Genomic DNA, 13707 nt, shown 5'->3' with positions numbered 1-13707 from the left:
GAGAACCCAGGGCTGGGGTGGGGGGCAGCCAAAAATTTTTTTGCTTGGGGTGGCAAAAAACCTAGAGCCGGCCCTGATGGTAAAGAACACCAAAAAGAATTTAATTAATGAGGAAATTCCACCTGTAAATGCAGCATTCTGGCTCCTTGCAGGATGGTTGGAAAATGTATCCTCCTTTGGCCCAAATGGAGACAGTATACTTTCTGTAGAGGGAGTTTCCACTGAAAAATTTTCGAAGTCCTCCTCCTCTTCCACTGGAGATACAGGATCAGGTGTCAGCAATTTCTGCTCCTCCAAGCCTGTTGTGTTAGAATCCAGTTCTTCAATAATTTTGTCATATTGTGCAATCAATTCTTCACTATCTGGGCTCAGCAGCCTCACATTTGAGTTTTGATCTGCTTCTGGAGGAGAGAGTTTCAGCTCTAAGTCTGGTTGTGGGTCTGTTTCAACAGCTTTCTGGTTTATTTGTTCCTTTGTATCCTGAGGCAAACCAGAATTTTTCCTATTGTGTTCCTTTAAATCTGTGTGTGGATGCGAGTTTTTCAAAGACCTCTTAATGGGCTGGCTTTGAATTGTGTTTTGAGATTCAGTTGCTGTACTTAAAGTTTCCTCCTTGGAATTGTCATCATCCTGAGCATCCTTTTGGGCACATAACCTATAAACCATGACATCATCCTGAAAATCTGATTCTTCTATGTAAGACCCTTTGACAAGCATGATTGCATTCTTCTTCATCTCTTGAATGTGTTTTGGGGGCTCTGCAGGCAGTTGTCTCTCTACTGTCCCTAGATCATCATAAGGCTGGGGTGAGCTCACATCAGACCCAGGAGAAATCCCTGTGTCGTAGCTGTCATCCCATTCCAGCTCCAACTGTATCTTCTCTCCCAGTGGAGTAATTTGAGAGGAGCTGCAGTTATTGGAAGTTCGCTGCTGGAGTCGGAACATAGGGTGCTCCACATTTTTACTGTTCTCCTCTGCCAGCGTTTGGATAAAGGTGTCTGGGTCAGGGTCTTCCCCATCATATGGGGCAGACCAAACCTGGCAGTCTTTCATGCAGTGGAGAATGATGGCTTCAGCTTCCCACAGGTACTGCAGGTAACTGATGTCCACAGCTCTTCCATATTTCACAATGCACATGGATTCACAATAGCCTATGCAAGAACCTGAGATAAAACAAGAGTATTCACAATATGATAAAAAAAATCAAACTGAAGTCCCTACAGTAATGCAAGGCAGCTGCTAAGAAGGGCAGGAAGATACTTTTGCCTCAAGCACCCAAAGGGGATGGGTAACCAAGGCACAGAAGTTAAGAGATTTGCTTGTGGGTGCTCATGGCTGTGTGTCTAATCCGGAGTCAGCATTAGAATTCAGGAATTCTGAGAGACCAGCCTAGAGCCCAATCCATCAGACCACACTGCCCCTCCAGTAGCATAAGATGTAGCCACATCTTCACACGTTTTTGTGAATGTACATCCAACGTGGATATTCTTTCAAATACAGATTTGATAGAGCTGCCATGTGGGAGTGATTAAATGCCGGCCCTCTCCAATCCAGACTAATTACATATTGTTTGTGAAATTTTAATAGTAAATTCACTTATTTGATATTAACCATGTTCACTTTCCCACCCTATGCTGAGGATATTCCAAACCAAACCCTTCACAGCACAGTGCACACCCAATGTTTACCTGCACCGGGTGTGGCCTTTGTCCATAAAATGTAATCTTTTGCTTGGTTTTCAACAGTCAGCGTAATCCCAGTAGAGCAGCAGACAGGGGTCAAAGCAAGCAGTTTAGCAGCAGATACTGAATAACAGTCTCTTTCCCTCACAGCCCATCTTTGACTCAACATCATGTGATTACATGGGATCAGATATCTGAAACAACAAAGCCAATCATTACATGCCCACAACAACATTCCTTGTATTTTAAGGAGAGTAGCTGTGTGGAAAATTCTCCTCTCACCTTCCCCTTTGCTCAAATTAAAAAACACAATCTGCCAAATTACAGTCATCTCCCTAAGAACATCAAACATGGCAGCTTTCTGGGGTAGGTCTGGAGTCTGATGAGCTACACTGGGCTCCAGTATAGAGGAGGAAGGGAAGGACAGGCGCTCCTGGGAGGAAATGCCTGTGGGGGTAGTTACAGGAAACCACTAGACCAGGATTGTGTCAGAGCATTGTCCTAAATGTGGGCAGGGAGGGGCAGTGGAATAGGATGGGCACATGCCAGAGGGCGCCAGTTTGTCTGGCTCTATTCAGGATGAGTTAGGGAGGAAGGGTTGGAGAGCCCAGTCCACAGAAAGAGCCAGCACATAAATACAAGTTGAGGCAGTGCATGTCTCCAGCTGGGTCATTTTGTTGGGAAGAATCAACATATAAAGCTCTTGGGCAGAGGAGGGATTATGGAGGGACGAGGTGCAGACATAGCACATACTTGCATTCTGTTTCTTAGAGTGATTTAGGGGTTAACTAGATTGGTGTTTTGTCATTTAAAGTAAATCAGTGTTTAATAACAAGGGACTCCCCAAATAAATAATACAATACAAAAATAAATGTAGCACTCACCTCTGTTAAAGTCAGTGGAGGAATCCTACCAACTCTGAGTTTCCCACAGTTATATAATGATCTGGTTCAGTCCCTACTAATGTACCCACATACACCAGCAAGGACTGGATGAGATCCCAGTGTAATTTGTAGTGGAGGAAGGGGAAAGAGACACGAAGAGACAGCTAGCACCCCTGGATTTCCCATTGAGTTACTGATTAGGTCATTGTTAATACATCTAAGATTAATTACCAGTGACCTGATTTGATCCAATCTAATCTAACTCTAACAGACATGCCAGCCACACTTATTAAAATAACAACATAAAAAGAATAAAGAAAAGCAGCTAGAAAATTTTTTAAAAAAATGTAAACTGAGGGTTCTGATAACTCAAGAAATGCTCAGTTAAAAGCAGAAATCAACTAATCCAGGACATTGCACAATTAAAGCAGCATGTCCTTCTACCCTGGGTACAACAGGTCAGGAATTTATTTGAGAAATTCCTGGGCAAGGGGGAGTAAAAAGGTTTGGAAGCTGCAGAAAAGTAAATACACCTCTACCTCGATATAACGCTGTCCTCGGAAGCCAAAAAATCTTACCGCGTTATAGGTGAAACCGCATTATATTGAACTTGCTTTGATCCGCTGGAGTGTGCAGCCCCGCCCCCCCTGGAGCACTGCTTTACCGCGTTATATACGAATTCGTGTTATCTCGGGTCGCGTTATATCGAGGTGGCGGTGTATAGCCCTGCTAATATAATTCATGAGAGAAAATGTTCAGAAGTGAAAAAATATTATAAATTTAGAACCAGGGAACCTTTAGAGGTGGTAAATAATCCATGGATTCTGTTCTTTCACATTTCTACAAATAAATTACAACAAAAGAATATGTGAAAAACAGTGTCTCTCATTGTGCCTGGGTTTGATAGGATATATAAACTGTGCCTCTCTTGGTTTGGTATATTTGTGTCAGAAACATAAATGTTTTAGCTCTGTATTTGTTTGCTTGTTCCTTTTAAGAGCTCTAGCTTCACATCCAGAGACTTCCTACTGGAGAATTAGAATAGAAAAAGGAGTGTGGATTTTACCTTAAAACTAACTGTAACATCACATCTTCACAGTGTAAGCCGATGAGAGTTCTGAACAATGCCAAAGATACCACACAGAGCTGGAAAATGATAAACACAGTCAGTTTTTGATCTGGCAATTGTAACTTTCATCCCTCCCATGGGGTAAATTTAATTCTGCATTATAGAAAAGCACAGCCTGAATTTAGTGCTTTATCAGAGACTGAAAGTATGCTTATTTCATTCTGTCAGCATCCTGGTAGGATTTTATTAGATGCCTGAAGTTATACATACACCAAAATATATTTTTATAAAAATACACACAAAACAGCAATTTGCTTTTAAGAAGCTGAATGAAGGAGAAAAGTTTGCAAGAACTGAAAAGTGAGAAACAGCACACCTTTTAAAGGAATTTTGCTATTTTAAACAATTTAATTTAATTTGGTTTCAGCAATAAAGGGCTTCTGGCCAACTCAGTGGATAAAGCATTAGCTTTTACCTCTAACACACGTAGTTTGACCAGCTGAAGGCCTTTGCTGGAAAGAGTTCAGTTATCTCACAAACTAAGGGTATGTCTACACTAGAGCTGGAAGGTGTAAATTCCAGCTCAAGTAGACATACACGCACTAGCTCTGATCAAGCTGGTGTGCTAAAAATAAAAATGTAGTTGTGGCAGCATGAGGACTAGCTACCTCAAATACGATCCTATCCAAAATGCGAAGTATGTACTTGGGGTGGTTAGCCTGACCCGCCACTTGCGCCAGCGCAGGTACACTTCCAATTTTAGTGCAATACCTCAATCACAACTAGCACGGTCCAGCTCTAGTGTAGACATACCCCGAGAGAAGCCTCTTTTGTGAAAGAAGCATGTTTCCTGGTAATGAATGACTGACACTATGTGTATAGGAGAGACTAATTGTTTATCTATCCAGGACAAAAGTGTTGAGGTTGCTGGGCAGGGTGAAAGTTATTTGTGATGTTGCAGTACCTATCTTAATTTACACTAGACTGAAGAGAGATTGGGAACTTGAATTTCAAAATTACCTTAATTAGCATTAAATTACACATATGTGCTTTAACCCTTCCAAAAACGTTCACTGTCTTGGTGGAGAACTGCATGGGTGTCCTTAAGTTGGGCAGGTAGAAGAACATTAGTCCAAGGAAAGAGGACTGTGCCTGACTCTTGCTCAGAGCAATTAACAGACTGCTGCTGGAAATCCTTATCACATGGCCCATTTAAATGCCACCTGTACCTGAAGAAGAGCTCTGTGTAGCTCAAAAGCTTCTCTCTTTCACCAACAGAAGTTGGTCCAATAAAAGATAGGTACAAGTACAAGGTGGGTTAGGTACTATCAGTAATATCAGAAGCCAATAGGAAGAGACTAGTCAACCACAACCTTGCGACTGTGTAGAGAGTTGGAGAAGGCAGCAGTGAGGAAATAGGTGAGAAGATGACAGGAACAGGGGAAAGTGGGTTCTTCCCAGAGGTGGGTTGGTTGAAGGAAAATTGCAGGAGCCTTAGGAGGAGGTCAAGTCTTTGCAAAGGTAGAGAGAGGGATTAGTAGTTAGGGAGAGAGTTGGGGTGTTTTGGAGATAAAGGGAAGAGATTGATGAAGAGCTCTCCTTGTTTTCTTATTGTGATTTGTGGAGATTTGTTCTAAGTGATTTAAGGGTTCAAAATAGTGATTGCTAAAGAAAATCAAAATGACTTCCTTAAATGTTATGGAAGGCACATTATTTACACTAAATACCATGTTATTTATAGAGACCCATCTCTTGCATTCATAATATAGTTGTAAAGAATAATGAGAAAGCAACATGCATTTGAATAAGCAGAGAGTCTATTTATTTGTATTTAATTAAAGGAAAACAAGTATGTAAAATGTACTAGCAGGAAACAACGAGGATGGTGTTTTATATGTATGGATAGGTGGCCAAAAGAGCTTGTAAATTTAATCACGTCAATTATTAAGAAGTCTTTTCAGCAACAATAATGTGTGCAGCTTTTGTTCTATGGAAGCCCACAGAAAGCTGCAATTCTAGCTTTTGCACTTGGCCAGGCTATACTGCAGAAAACTCATTCAGTATCACAGAACCATTGTGGCCGAGATCCTGAGTTGCTCGGGGCTGGAGAATTCTTTACAATACCCATTTCCTTTGCCCGTGGAACAGTAATTATGATTACCTACGACAACATCTCCATTTTTTGTCTACAAAAGCTGTTTGAGTTTTCAGAGTTAATCCATCTCTGAAATGCAATAACAGCAACATATATCCATAGATGCATGTACTCCCATTCCTAAACACACTTCTGGTCCAAGCTGCTGTCCCTAACACACAAATGTAATGCACACACTGATTCTCTGGCTTTGCCTGCACTTATACCATATGTTACTCTACAGTATATTAGAATCATAGAATCTCAAGGTTGGAAGGGACCTCAGGAGGTCATCTAGTCCAACCCCCTGCTCAAAGCAGGACCAATCCCCAACTAAATCAACTATTATTAATTATGATTATTATTAATCAACTAATATTCATCAACTAGTTACCTACAGTGATATTCTATGAATATTTTAACAATGGTCTGTCTGCAAAATTGTAGCCTTAGCCTGCGATAAACTCTGCGTACTAAAGGTGCATGTGCTGCAGAGAAGAGGGAAATCTGATTATTTAAATACACAGCCAAACAAACAAACAAAATTGCTCTTATAAACAAAGAAGCAGGCAACATTACTGGTAAACAAACATGCAGGAAAGGTTTATACTTGGTTCCTGAAGAACAAACTGGGCATATTGACAGTGCTCAACTCAGGTAATTTGGAAGCGGGGTGGGTATAATGATCTCATCGTTTTGGGGCTGGGTAATTTCTTCTGTGAAAATTATTTGAAAATGCCTGTTACTTGGTGCACTCTGAGCTATTTCATACGGCCACCAAAATTGTTCTTCTTGAATATTTGTACAAATCTCAGAGATGAGTTATCTATGGCAGGAATAATTTAGCAGTATCCAGAGTGGGAATAACTCCACTAGAGGCAGGTAAATTACTCCAAACTTACCTTCTATTTTGTGGCAAATGTTAGGCTCCTAGAAGCCCCCCAGAGTCTCCTTCAACCACTCTACAGCTATCTTACACACTTCCAAACTGCTCATCACTATAGTGGCTAAGTGACAACAATTACAGCAAAACAACATTATGTTTAGATCACAAAGACAAGTACGAAAGGAAATTCACAGTTAAAGGCTAAACAGAGCCATAGTAAATACAGATGTGATGAAGCTCCCACTAATTCTGTTAACCCAAATTCATCAAAAGCACACGTGCTCCCCTCCTGCTTACCTTACCTGAAATGGAGTGTTGATTCGGCTCGTGAGCGTATCTAGGATGTGCACACTCTCATGCTGGTGCAGCAGGATGAAATGCAAGAAAATCTGGAGTAGAGCTGGCTCTGAAACACTGCGCAAAAAGAGATCCAGGTATGCAGTTGTAGTCATTACCTCCTCCACAGTCACCTAAAAGCAAATATATGGTAAGTGCACATCTTACGAACACCACCACTGTGCTTACATTATGTGTGGCTCCTGCAGTAACACTATATACACAATAAACTATAATAAGCACATTGTGCATTTTGCTTTTAAATATGTGGAACAGAAAGCCTCTGATGTATTAAAAAAAAAATCTAATATTTTGTGTTTATTTCAATGATGTGATTAGTTAAAGAAAGTGCCTCTCTCCCCCCCCCCCCCCCCCATCTGCTGAAATACAACGCTGGTTCACAAATACCTTCAGACCCTCACCACCATCCCTCTACCAGTGGGCTGGCTCCATTCTCCTGCCACTGTTCAGATTTGCATTCAGAGAATGGTAAAGCCATTTATTTGGTATTCAGATGAATATATTGAATACCAGCATATGCCACACCCCTAGAAATGAACAATAGTAAAGAGTAAATGAATGAACCAACAAAAAAGGATACAGGGGTCTTTTTAAAAAATGTCTCTCTCCACCAAGTTGTATTATCTTTACCTCTCCACTTCTTATTTTCCAACAGCACTTTAACACCCTACCCCAAATACATACACACACACACGTAGATTGATGCACAAAGTTTCCTACCAGATTTCAGGCCCAAGTATTTGGTATTCATACGGCAAAATTGATATTGCATGTTACTTTGCTAAGGCAGGATTTTTTTAAGCTTATCTATTGACAATGTGTGCTGGCAAGGCACAAAGTATTCCAAAGGCTGCCTCTGCATCATGCACTGATGCTGCAAAGTCAGCTTTTTAAAAATAGCTACATATGAGCCTAATAAGCTTATGTGTATAAAGATAAACCCTTACATATAGGAATCTGTCTATAAGAAAAGGGGCATTAAACATCTTTTGTTTACCACTCTTAGCTGGATGAAAGAAAAGACAGATTTTATTAAAAAAGAATCAAAGCTGTCACTTAAAAGCTAAGAGGATTTAGAAAGTACTCAGAAGGGCAGCATTTGCTTAACATGCTGTAAATATTAAAATGCCAGTTCCATTATGCTGCATGTTAGCTACACACACAGGAATGCCGTGTTGCAGATTCCTTTTAAAGCACTTTTTAGAATCACCTGCAGAACAAACCTTATTTTCATAGTGACAGAACATAGGAATATTGTTTACAGTCTTGTGAACTGTGTAGAAATGTGGAAGACTCCAAGTACCTCTAAATTTGGGGGTGGTCATTCACTCTCTTTTTGAAGCTTTATTCTGTTATTCATACAATGCCTCTCTGTTAATAGTTCAGATAGTTTGGACTACTAACCCCCTTTTTCATTAGAAAAAAAAAGCTACTGTACTAATGCAAGCTGGTCATTATAACCCTTCACCAAGAAAAAAAAAAAATCACGAGTTCATCTTCTTGGTCTGTTACCATAAGCTCAGTCTGAAACAAACCTCAATCTCAAACATAATAAAAAAGGAAGAGGAAATTCAAGGCCACAGCCTGTACTCTGCATCCCATTCTCACTGGCTCTGCAGACTCAGTAAAACCAGCTACACATTAGTTGAATGTATTATTTATGAACTAGGAAAGTATGCTCAGCAATGATGAAGCAGAGATAAAGACATAGCTCATGCACCCAAGGATCCTACGCTCTAACATAGATGCTAGCAATACAGTTTATACGTGTATTACACACACACACACACATGCACACACACACGAAAGTTAGAAGATTATTAAGATTGGGAAGTCAAGCACTCAATAGAAAATGCCAAAATTAAGATTGCCTCGGCAGCCTTAATTCAGCCCCCTTGTGCTTATGCATTATGACACAGCCTTTGATTACATGATCACATAGTATTGATGGAATATATGGGCCAAACTTGTTAACATAACCCAGTCACTGTCCAATATCAGTGTTAAATAAGGTTCGGGGTTCAGTAGCCTGTACAGCACCATGGCAAACACACCATTAACAATCCCTTTAACATTTTCTTGAAGATACAAAAGAGAAGGAAAAACAGTTAAAGCATCTGAAATGTAAAGTAAGACTTTCACTTTTAACATCATCACTTGTTCCCTTTCCCTTTAGCTGGAGAGAGATTTTATAAAGAAAAATGTTGTTTGACAGTCCCTTAGACGGTAATAAAGATGCTAACAACAAACAGTACTTTTGGGGAAAAAGAGTAGTTAGTTGAGTTGCTGTTGTTGCTGATGTTAAAGTCTGATCTCGTTTCATCCCAGGTGGTGACTAGGATTCAGTCTGGTAGAGGTGGCAATGTTATCTGGATCCCTCTCTCTGGCCTAGTGTGGTCAGGACATTTCTTATAATTAGGACAAAGGAGGTCTGGGGTATCAGGAGATGGTAGGGGTGGCAGCCATCATGGTGAAATTTTCTTCAGTAGCTTCTGTCTGTTCCTGTCTGTCCGCCCCCCCAAAGTCTCTTTCTTTAAGGACACACAAAGAGAATGGTGGGTGGAATAGTCCATCTCCTTACCTCATTATTCTGTCCACCAATTACACACCAATTTTGGTTCATTAATTTCTGGTTCCACATCTTGTTTTTACTAAGCATGATTTTAACATGGTCCTCGAGTTATATCACTAGGCGTTTTTGTTTAGACTAATTCTGTTTTTCTCTCCCTTTCATACTTTTTCTCATCAGCATCAGTTCCGGTGACATTTTATGAACTTTTACATACTTCTTTTTACAGCTGAGCTTACAATTAGGGCAAATTTGTTGGCCCAGTTATTACAAGAGGGCCCCTGCACAGGATGGGCCAGCTCTGAGGATAAATCAGGGTTGTGTAGTGAAGGAGGCTGTTGCCTGTTGGATCCTTGCTTCATTTATTGCCGAAGTTGGAAGGTGTGTAGTGAATGACGCAGGGGATTTCAGGAAGAGAAGGGAGGGTGTCATGGTTAAGGCAGTTGAATGCTTTCTTGGAGAACTGGATCCCTAGGTTTTTTGAAAAGCAAACTGCAAAAATCTCAGAAATTCCATCATATTGACACCCATATGGTTCATCAGCAGTTTCTTCACCCAGCCAGTCCCAGAACTGCCCCCGCAACCTGACTACTCAGCAGATACATCTCCCCACATCATACCCTGTCCCAATGGTTCACAGTTTCAGTCTCCCACACAGCTCCCAGTCCCTTTGCCCAGTCAGTCCCAGTACCTCTCCCATGCCAGTCTACCCAACCCCAGGCTCCTTGTCCCAATCTACTTACCTCTTCCCCCACTCTCCAAGATCTGGTTCTTGTCCCCTCTGCATTTGAATGAGGCACCTTCCTCCCACCAGCTGCAGGGGAGCATTGAGGGCACAGGAGAGTCTCCCTGCTCTGAGCTGAGGTGCCTGGACATAACACAGCAAGCAGCAGCCCAGAGCTGCAAATTTCTGGGAACCCTGTGCAGTCCAGGGCTGGAGCATGCCCAGTGTGCACAGAATCTTCAGGGAATCTAGCTGTGAAGATCTAGTAAGTCTCTACTAACCATAACATGTAACAAGGGCCTTAAGTGAGGATTGGGTGGGATTCTACAAATCAAAAATTAAAATGCACAGTACAGTGCTGAAACAATATTTGTAGGACATACTAAATATCATGGAACCAGTGATCTTTCAACCCTTCTCTGTCATTTTTTGAGAACTGACCTGGGACTAAAGAGTTTGATGAACTGTGACAGGAATGGAAGGAAGCGGTTTGGAAGAGTGAGAGTAAAAAACAAACACAAACACAGGACAAAAAGTGTCGTGGAGTTTGGTGAACGGGAGAAAGTGGAAGAGGAAGGGCAAAAGGGCTTGTCACCATTATAGATATTGTATGTGGGCCAGTTAAAAGGCTCATTACTCATTGTGCTACGATTGGCATGTAATGCAGCCATCTGAAATCTCTGGGCCTGATTCTTGCTTAAACAGATGTAAATCTGCAGTAACTCACCTTCATTTTACATTAGCTCCCTCCTCTCACAATGGTTTTGTGAAAATAAATGCATTGTTTGTGAAGAACCCAGACTGTGGTGATGTGCATCACAGAAAAGCTCCTGAGTAAGTTAACAGTTCTGTGTTCAGAGCAGGATTTAAATTAAATAAGGCCTGGGGCCACATGTTGAACAAGGAGAAAAAATATTGCACAGCTGCTCACTAAGTGAGCAACAGCCATCTCGTGTACTGAATGAGGCCGGGATCCTGTCAAAAAATAGTATGTGCTCATGTAATTAAAGACTGTACCATAATGCATATGCACCGGGGGATGAATTAAGGTTGCACAGGCAACTCTTATGAATTTTGGCATTTCTTTACTTTTCAGTACTGAACTTCACAACCTTAAGAGTGTTCTTTTAACATAATTATAGTTTTATATATAAATAAATAAAAACTACCCTGAGGAAGCCCAGCTCACAACCTAGCAAAAGAAAAAGATTGCTGCTGTTTGGCAGAAAGTACTCAACTACATGCCATGGGTTCTACCTCCATGGCATGTAGGTGAGTAAAGGGAAAGGGAGACATTAAGGTGGCAACTGGATTTTTCAAACTAGTTTATCAGTACTCTGTGTATCTCCTCTTCATCTCACATTTTTTGCTTTTGTTTTCTTTCATGCTATTTGTGACAGTTGGTGTCTCTGTCCTATATGAATTGCACTTTCTCTGGAAACCTTGGGAAATGAAATATTGTATTCTATAGGTTATGTTATAGGACAGTTAGCCTAGAAACTGGGACTCAGTTCATTTGCATGGCTGATACTGAAGCAGTTTTTCCTAGGAAATATCAAAAACAAGGAAATTAATTAAATTTTCTGCAGACTACCTGCTGCTTCTCTTGCCTTCAATTAAATGCCTTTGGGAGAGGGATTTTGGGAAGTGTGTAAATCCTTTTTATTAAATGCAAATTAGTATTCAGGTAAATACCAAGAGTACAAGAAAAAAGAATCGAACAAAACAAAATAATTTATGCTACAACAAAGATGAACCCTGGTTGGAGAAAAACATTGTTCTATTCCACACGGACACCAAGACAATGGGCCCCGCTACATAATGAAGTATCTGCATTTCCAGACTGAAAGGGAAAGGAGTATATTAAGGAGAGAGAACTCCGTCTTGCAGTGAAAGGTTACACAAAACACATAGAGACTAGACTACGGATGAGGGAGAAATTTCATAACTCAAGTTTTGGGCTCACCCAGCAATGCCTCCACAATAGCTAAATGGATGTATTCATTTACTCTTGTCATACATTTTGTGATTCCTCTCTTAATTTCTGCTTTATGCCGAACAATTTTACTTTTATTTAACTGCCTCCCTCTGGTTTTGACTTTAGAGACTTTTAGCAAGGAAAACTCCTTCCCATTACCCCAGAGAAAAATAAAACAACTTCTGATCTTACAGAGTATCCGGTCATAGGTGGAAAAGTCACAAAATCTTCCCTCACTGGCACTGTGAGAAAGCTAGTTGGAGTCAGTGGGAGCATTGGAAGTGCTTGAAGGCCCCGATACACTATATTTTAACTATAGTGCTGTTTTCTTTATTCTCTTCTTCAACCTTCAATTTGCCTCTCTCCCTTTTGTACAGATTGGAGACTGTGTCCTGAGTTAAGTGCAATATATCAGGTTTGATTCTCTAGAAGACATTCATACCAATTTCTTTATAGCATACAGATAATAGATCATAGAATCAAAGGACTGGAAGGGACCTCAAGAGGTTATCTAGTCCAGTCCCCTGCACACATGGCAGGACTAAGTATTTGTCTAAACCATCCCTGACAGGTGTTTGTCTAACCTGCTCCTAAGACAGTCCTAACATCAAAGATGCATTCTCTGGGAACCAGGGATGTAAGTGTTTACTACCCATGTCACTGCTATTCACCAAGACCAAATCTGAGCCTTTGTTTCATTGTAAACACTGATTTCAATAGGCGTTTCTCAGAGTGGGACCTCATTAAGGCACTCAGGATTTGGCTTTATATGAACAAGTTTGAAAAAACAAAGAGATGGCCTGAAAGTTTCCCCATACCTTCAAATGTCATCTTTCTTGAGGTTTGAAAACTCCCTTCTCTTCAGATACCCCTAAATTTCTAAGCATCAAGAAATATCACAAGAAAGGGAGCTGGTCAAAGCAAGTAAATATGAGTTTTCCCCCCAACATCCCCTTGCAAAAAAGTCCTTTACAAGGGAATTTAGGTTGAATAGGTAATGTTAATAAATGAGTTTTCCAATATTACAATTAAACAAAACAAAAAACAAACAAAAAACCCGCCCCAAAACCATTCACAGCATCCTCCACATTTCAACCTTCCTATTCAAAACAGTCAAGACTGTATGAGACAAGTGGTCTTTTCAAATCCTACTATAGCATTCTAGTATTTAAAAGAAAAAAAGCTGGAAAAAATCTACTTCTATGTCATTCATCTACTGAGCAACCTACAATTTGTGTTATCATCCACATTTGTCTCCATCAGAGGTTATTTTTATTCAATAGTTAAAAGAACCCCACATTTTTTCATAAAGAAAATGGTTAGTACAAATCTTTTTTTTTTAAATGTATATTCTGCTACAGGATAGACTGACTGAGTCTTCACAATCTTAGAGAGACAAGTTTGCTTAGAGATTATTCAAAATG

The 13707-nt window shown here is 40.4% G+C and overlaps 1 protein-coding gene across 1 annotated transcript in view; it reads right to left on the bottom strand.

The window, feature by feature from the left end:
* FAM160A1 (family with sequence similarity 160 member A1) overlaps positions 1-13707 on the bottom strand; it is a 49307-nt gene that overhangs the window by 10990 nt on the left and 24610 nt on the right. Inside the window, exons 5-8 of the mRNA XM_024207558.2 lie at positions 6958-7125; positions 3633-3712; positions 1689-1876; positions 123-1163 (exon numbers count right to left, since the gene is read on the bottom strand). Of these exons, the coding sequence (XP_024063326.2) occupies positions 123-1163; positions 1689-1876; positions 3633-3712; positions 6958-7125 (1477 nt within the window). The remainder of the gene's footprint in view (positions 1-122; positions 1164-1688; positions 1877-3632; positions 3713-6957; positions 7126-13707) is intronic.

Source organism: Terrapene carolina, unplaced genomic scaffold, assembly GCF_002925995.2.
Source record: "Terrapene carolina triunguis isolate 2854851 unplaced genomic scaffold, T_m_triunguis-2.0 Scaffold66, whole genome shotgun sequence".
NCBI classification, from domain to species: Eukaryota; Metazoa; Chordata; order Testudines; family Emydidae; genus Terrapene; species Terrapene triunguis.
Note: the sequence above shows the minus strand (reverse complement) of the source record. Positions and strands in the feature narration are given on the sequence as shown.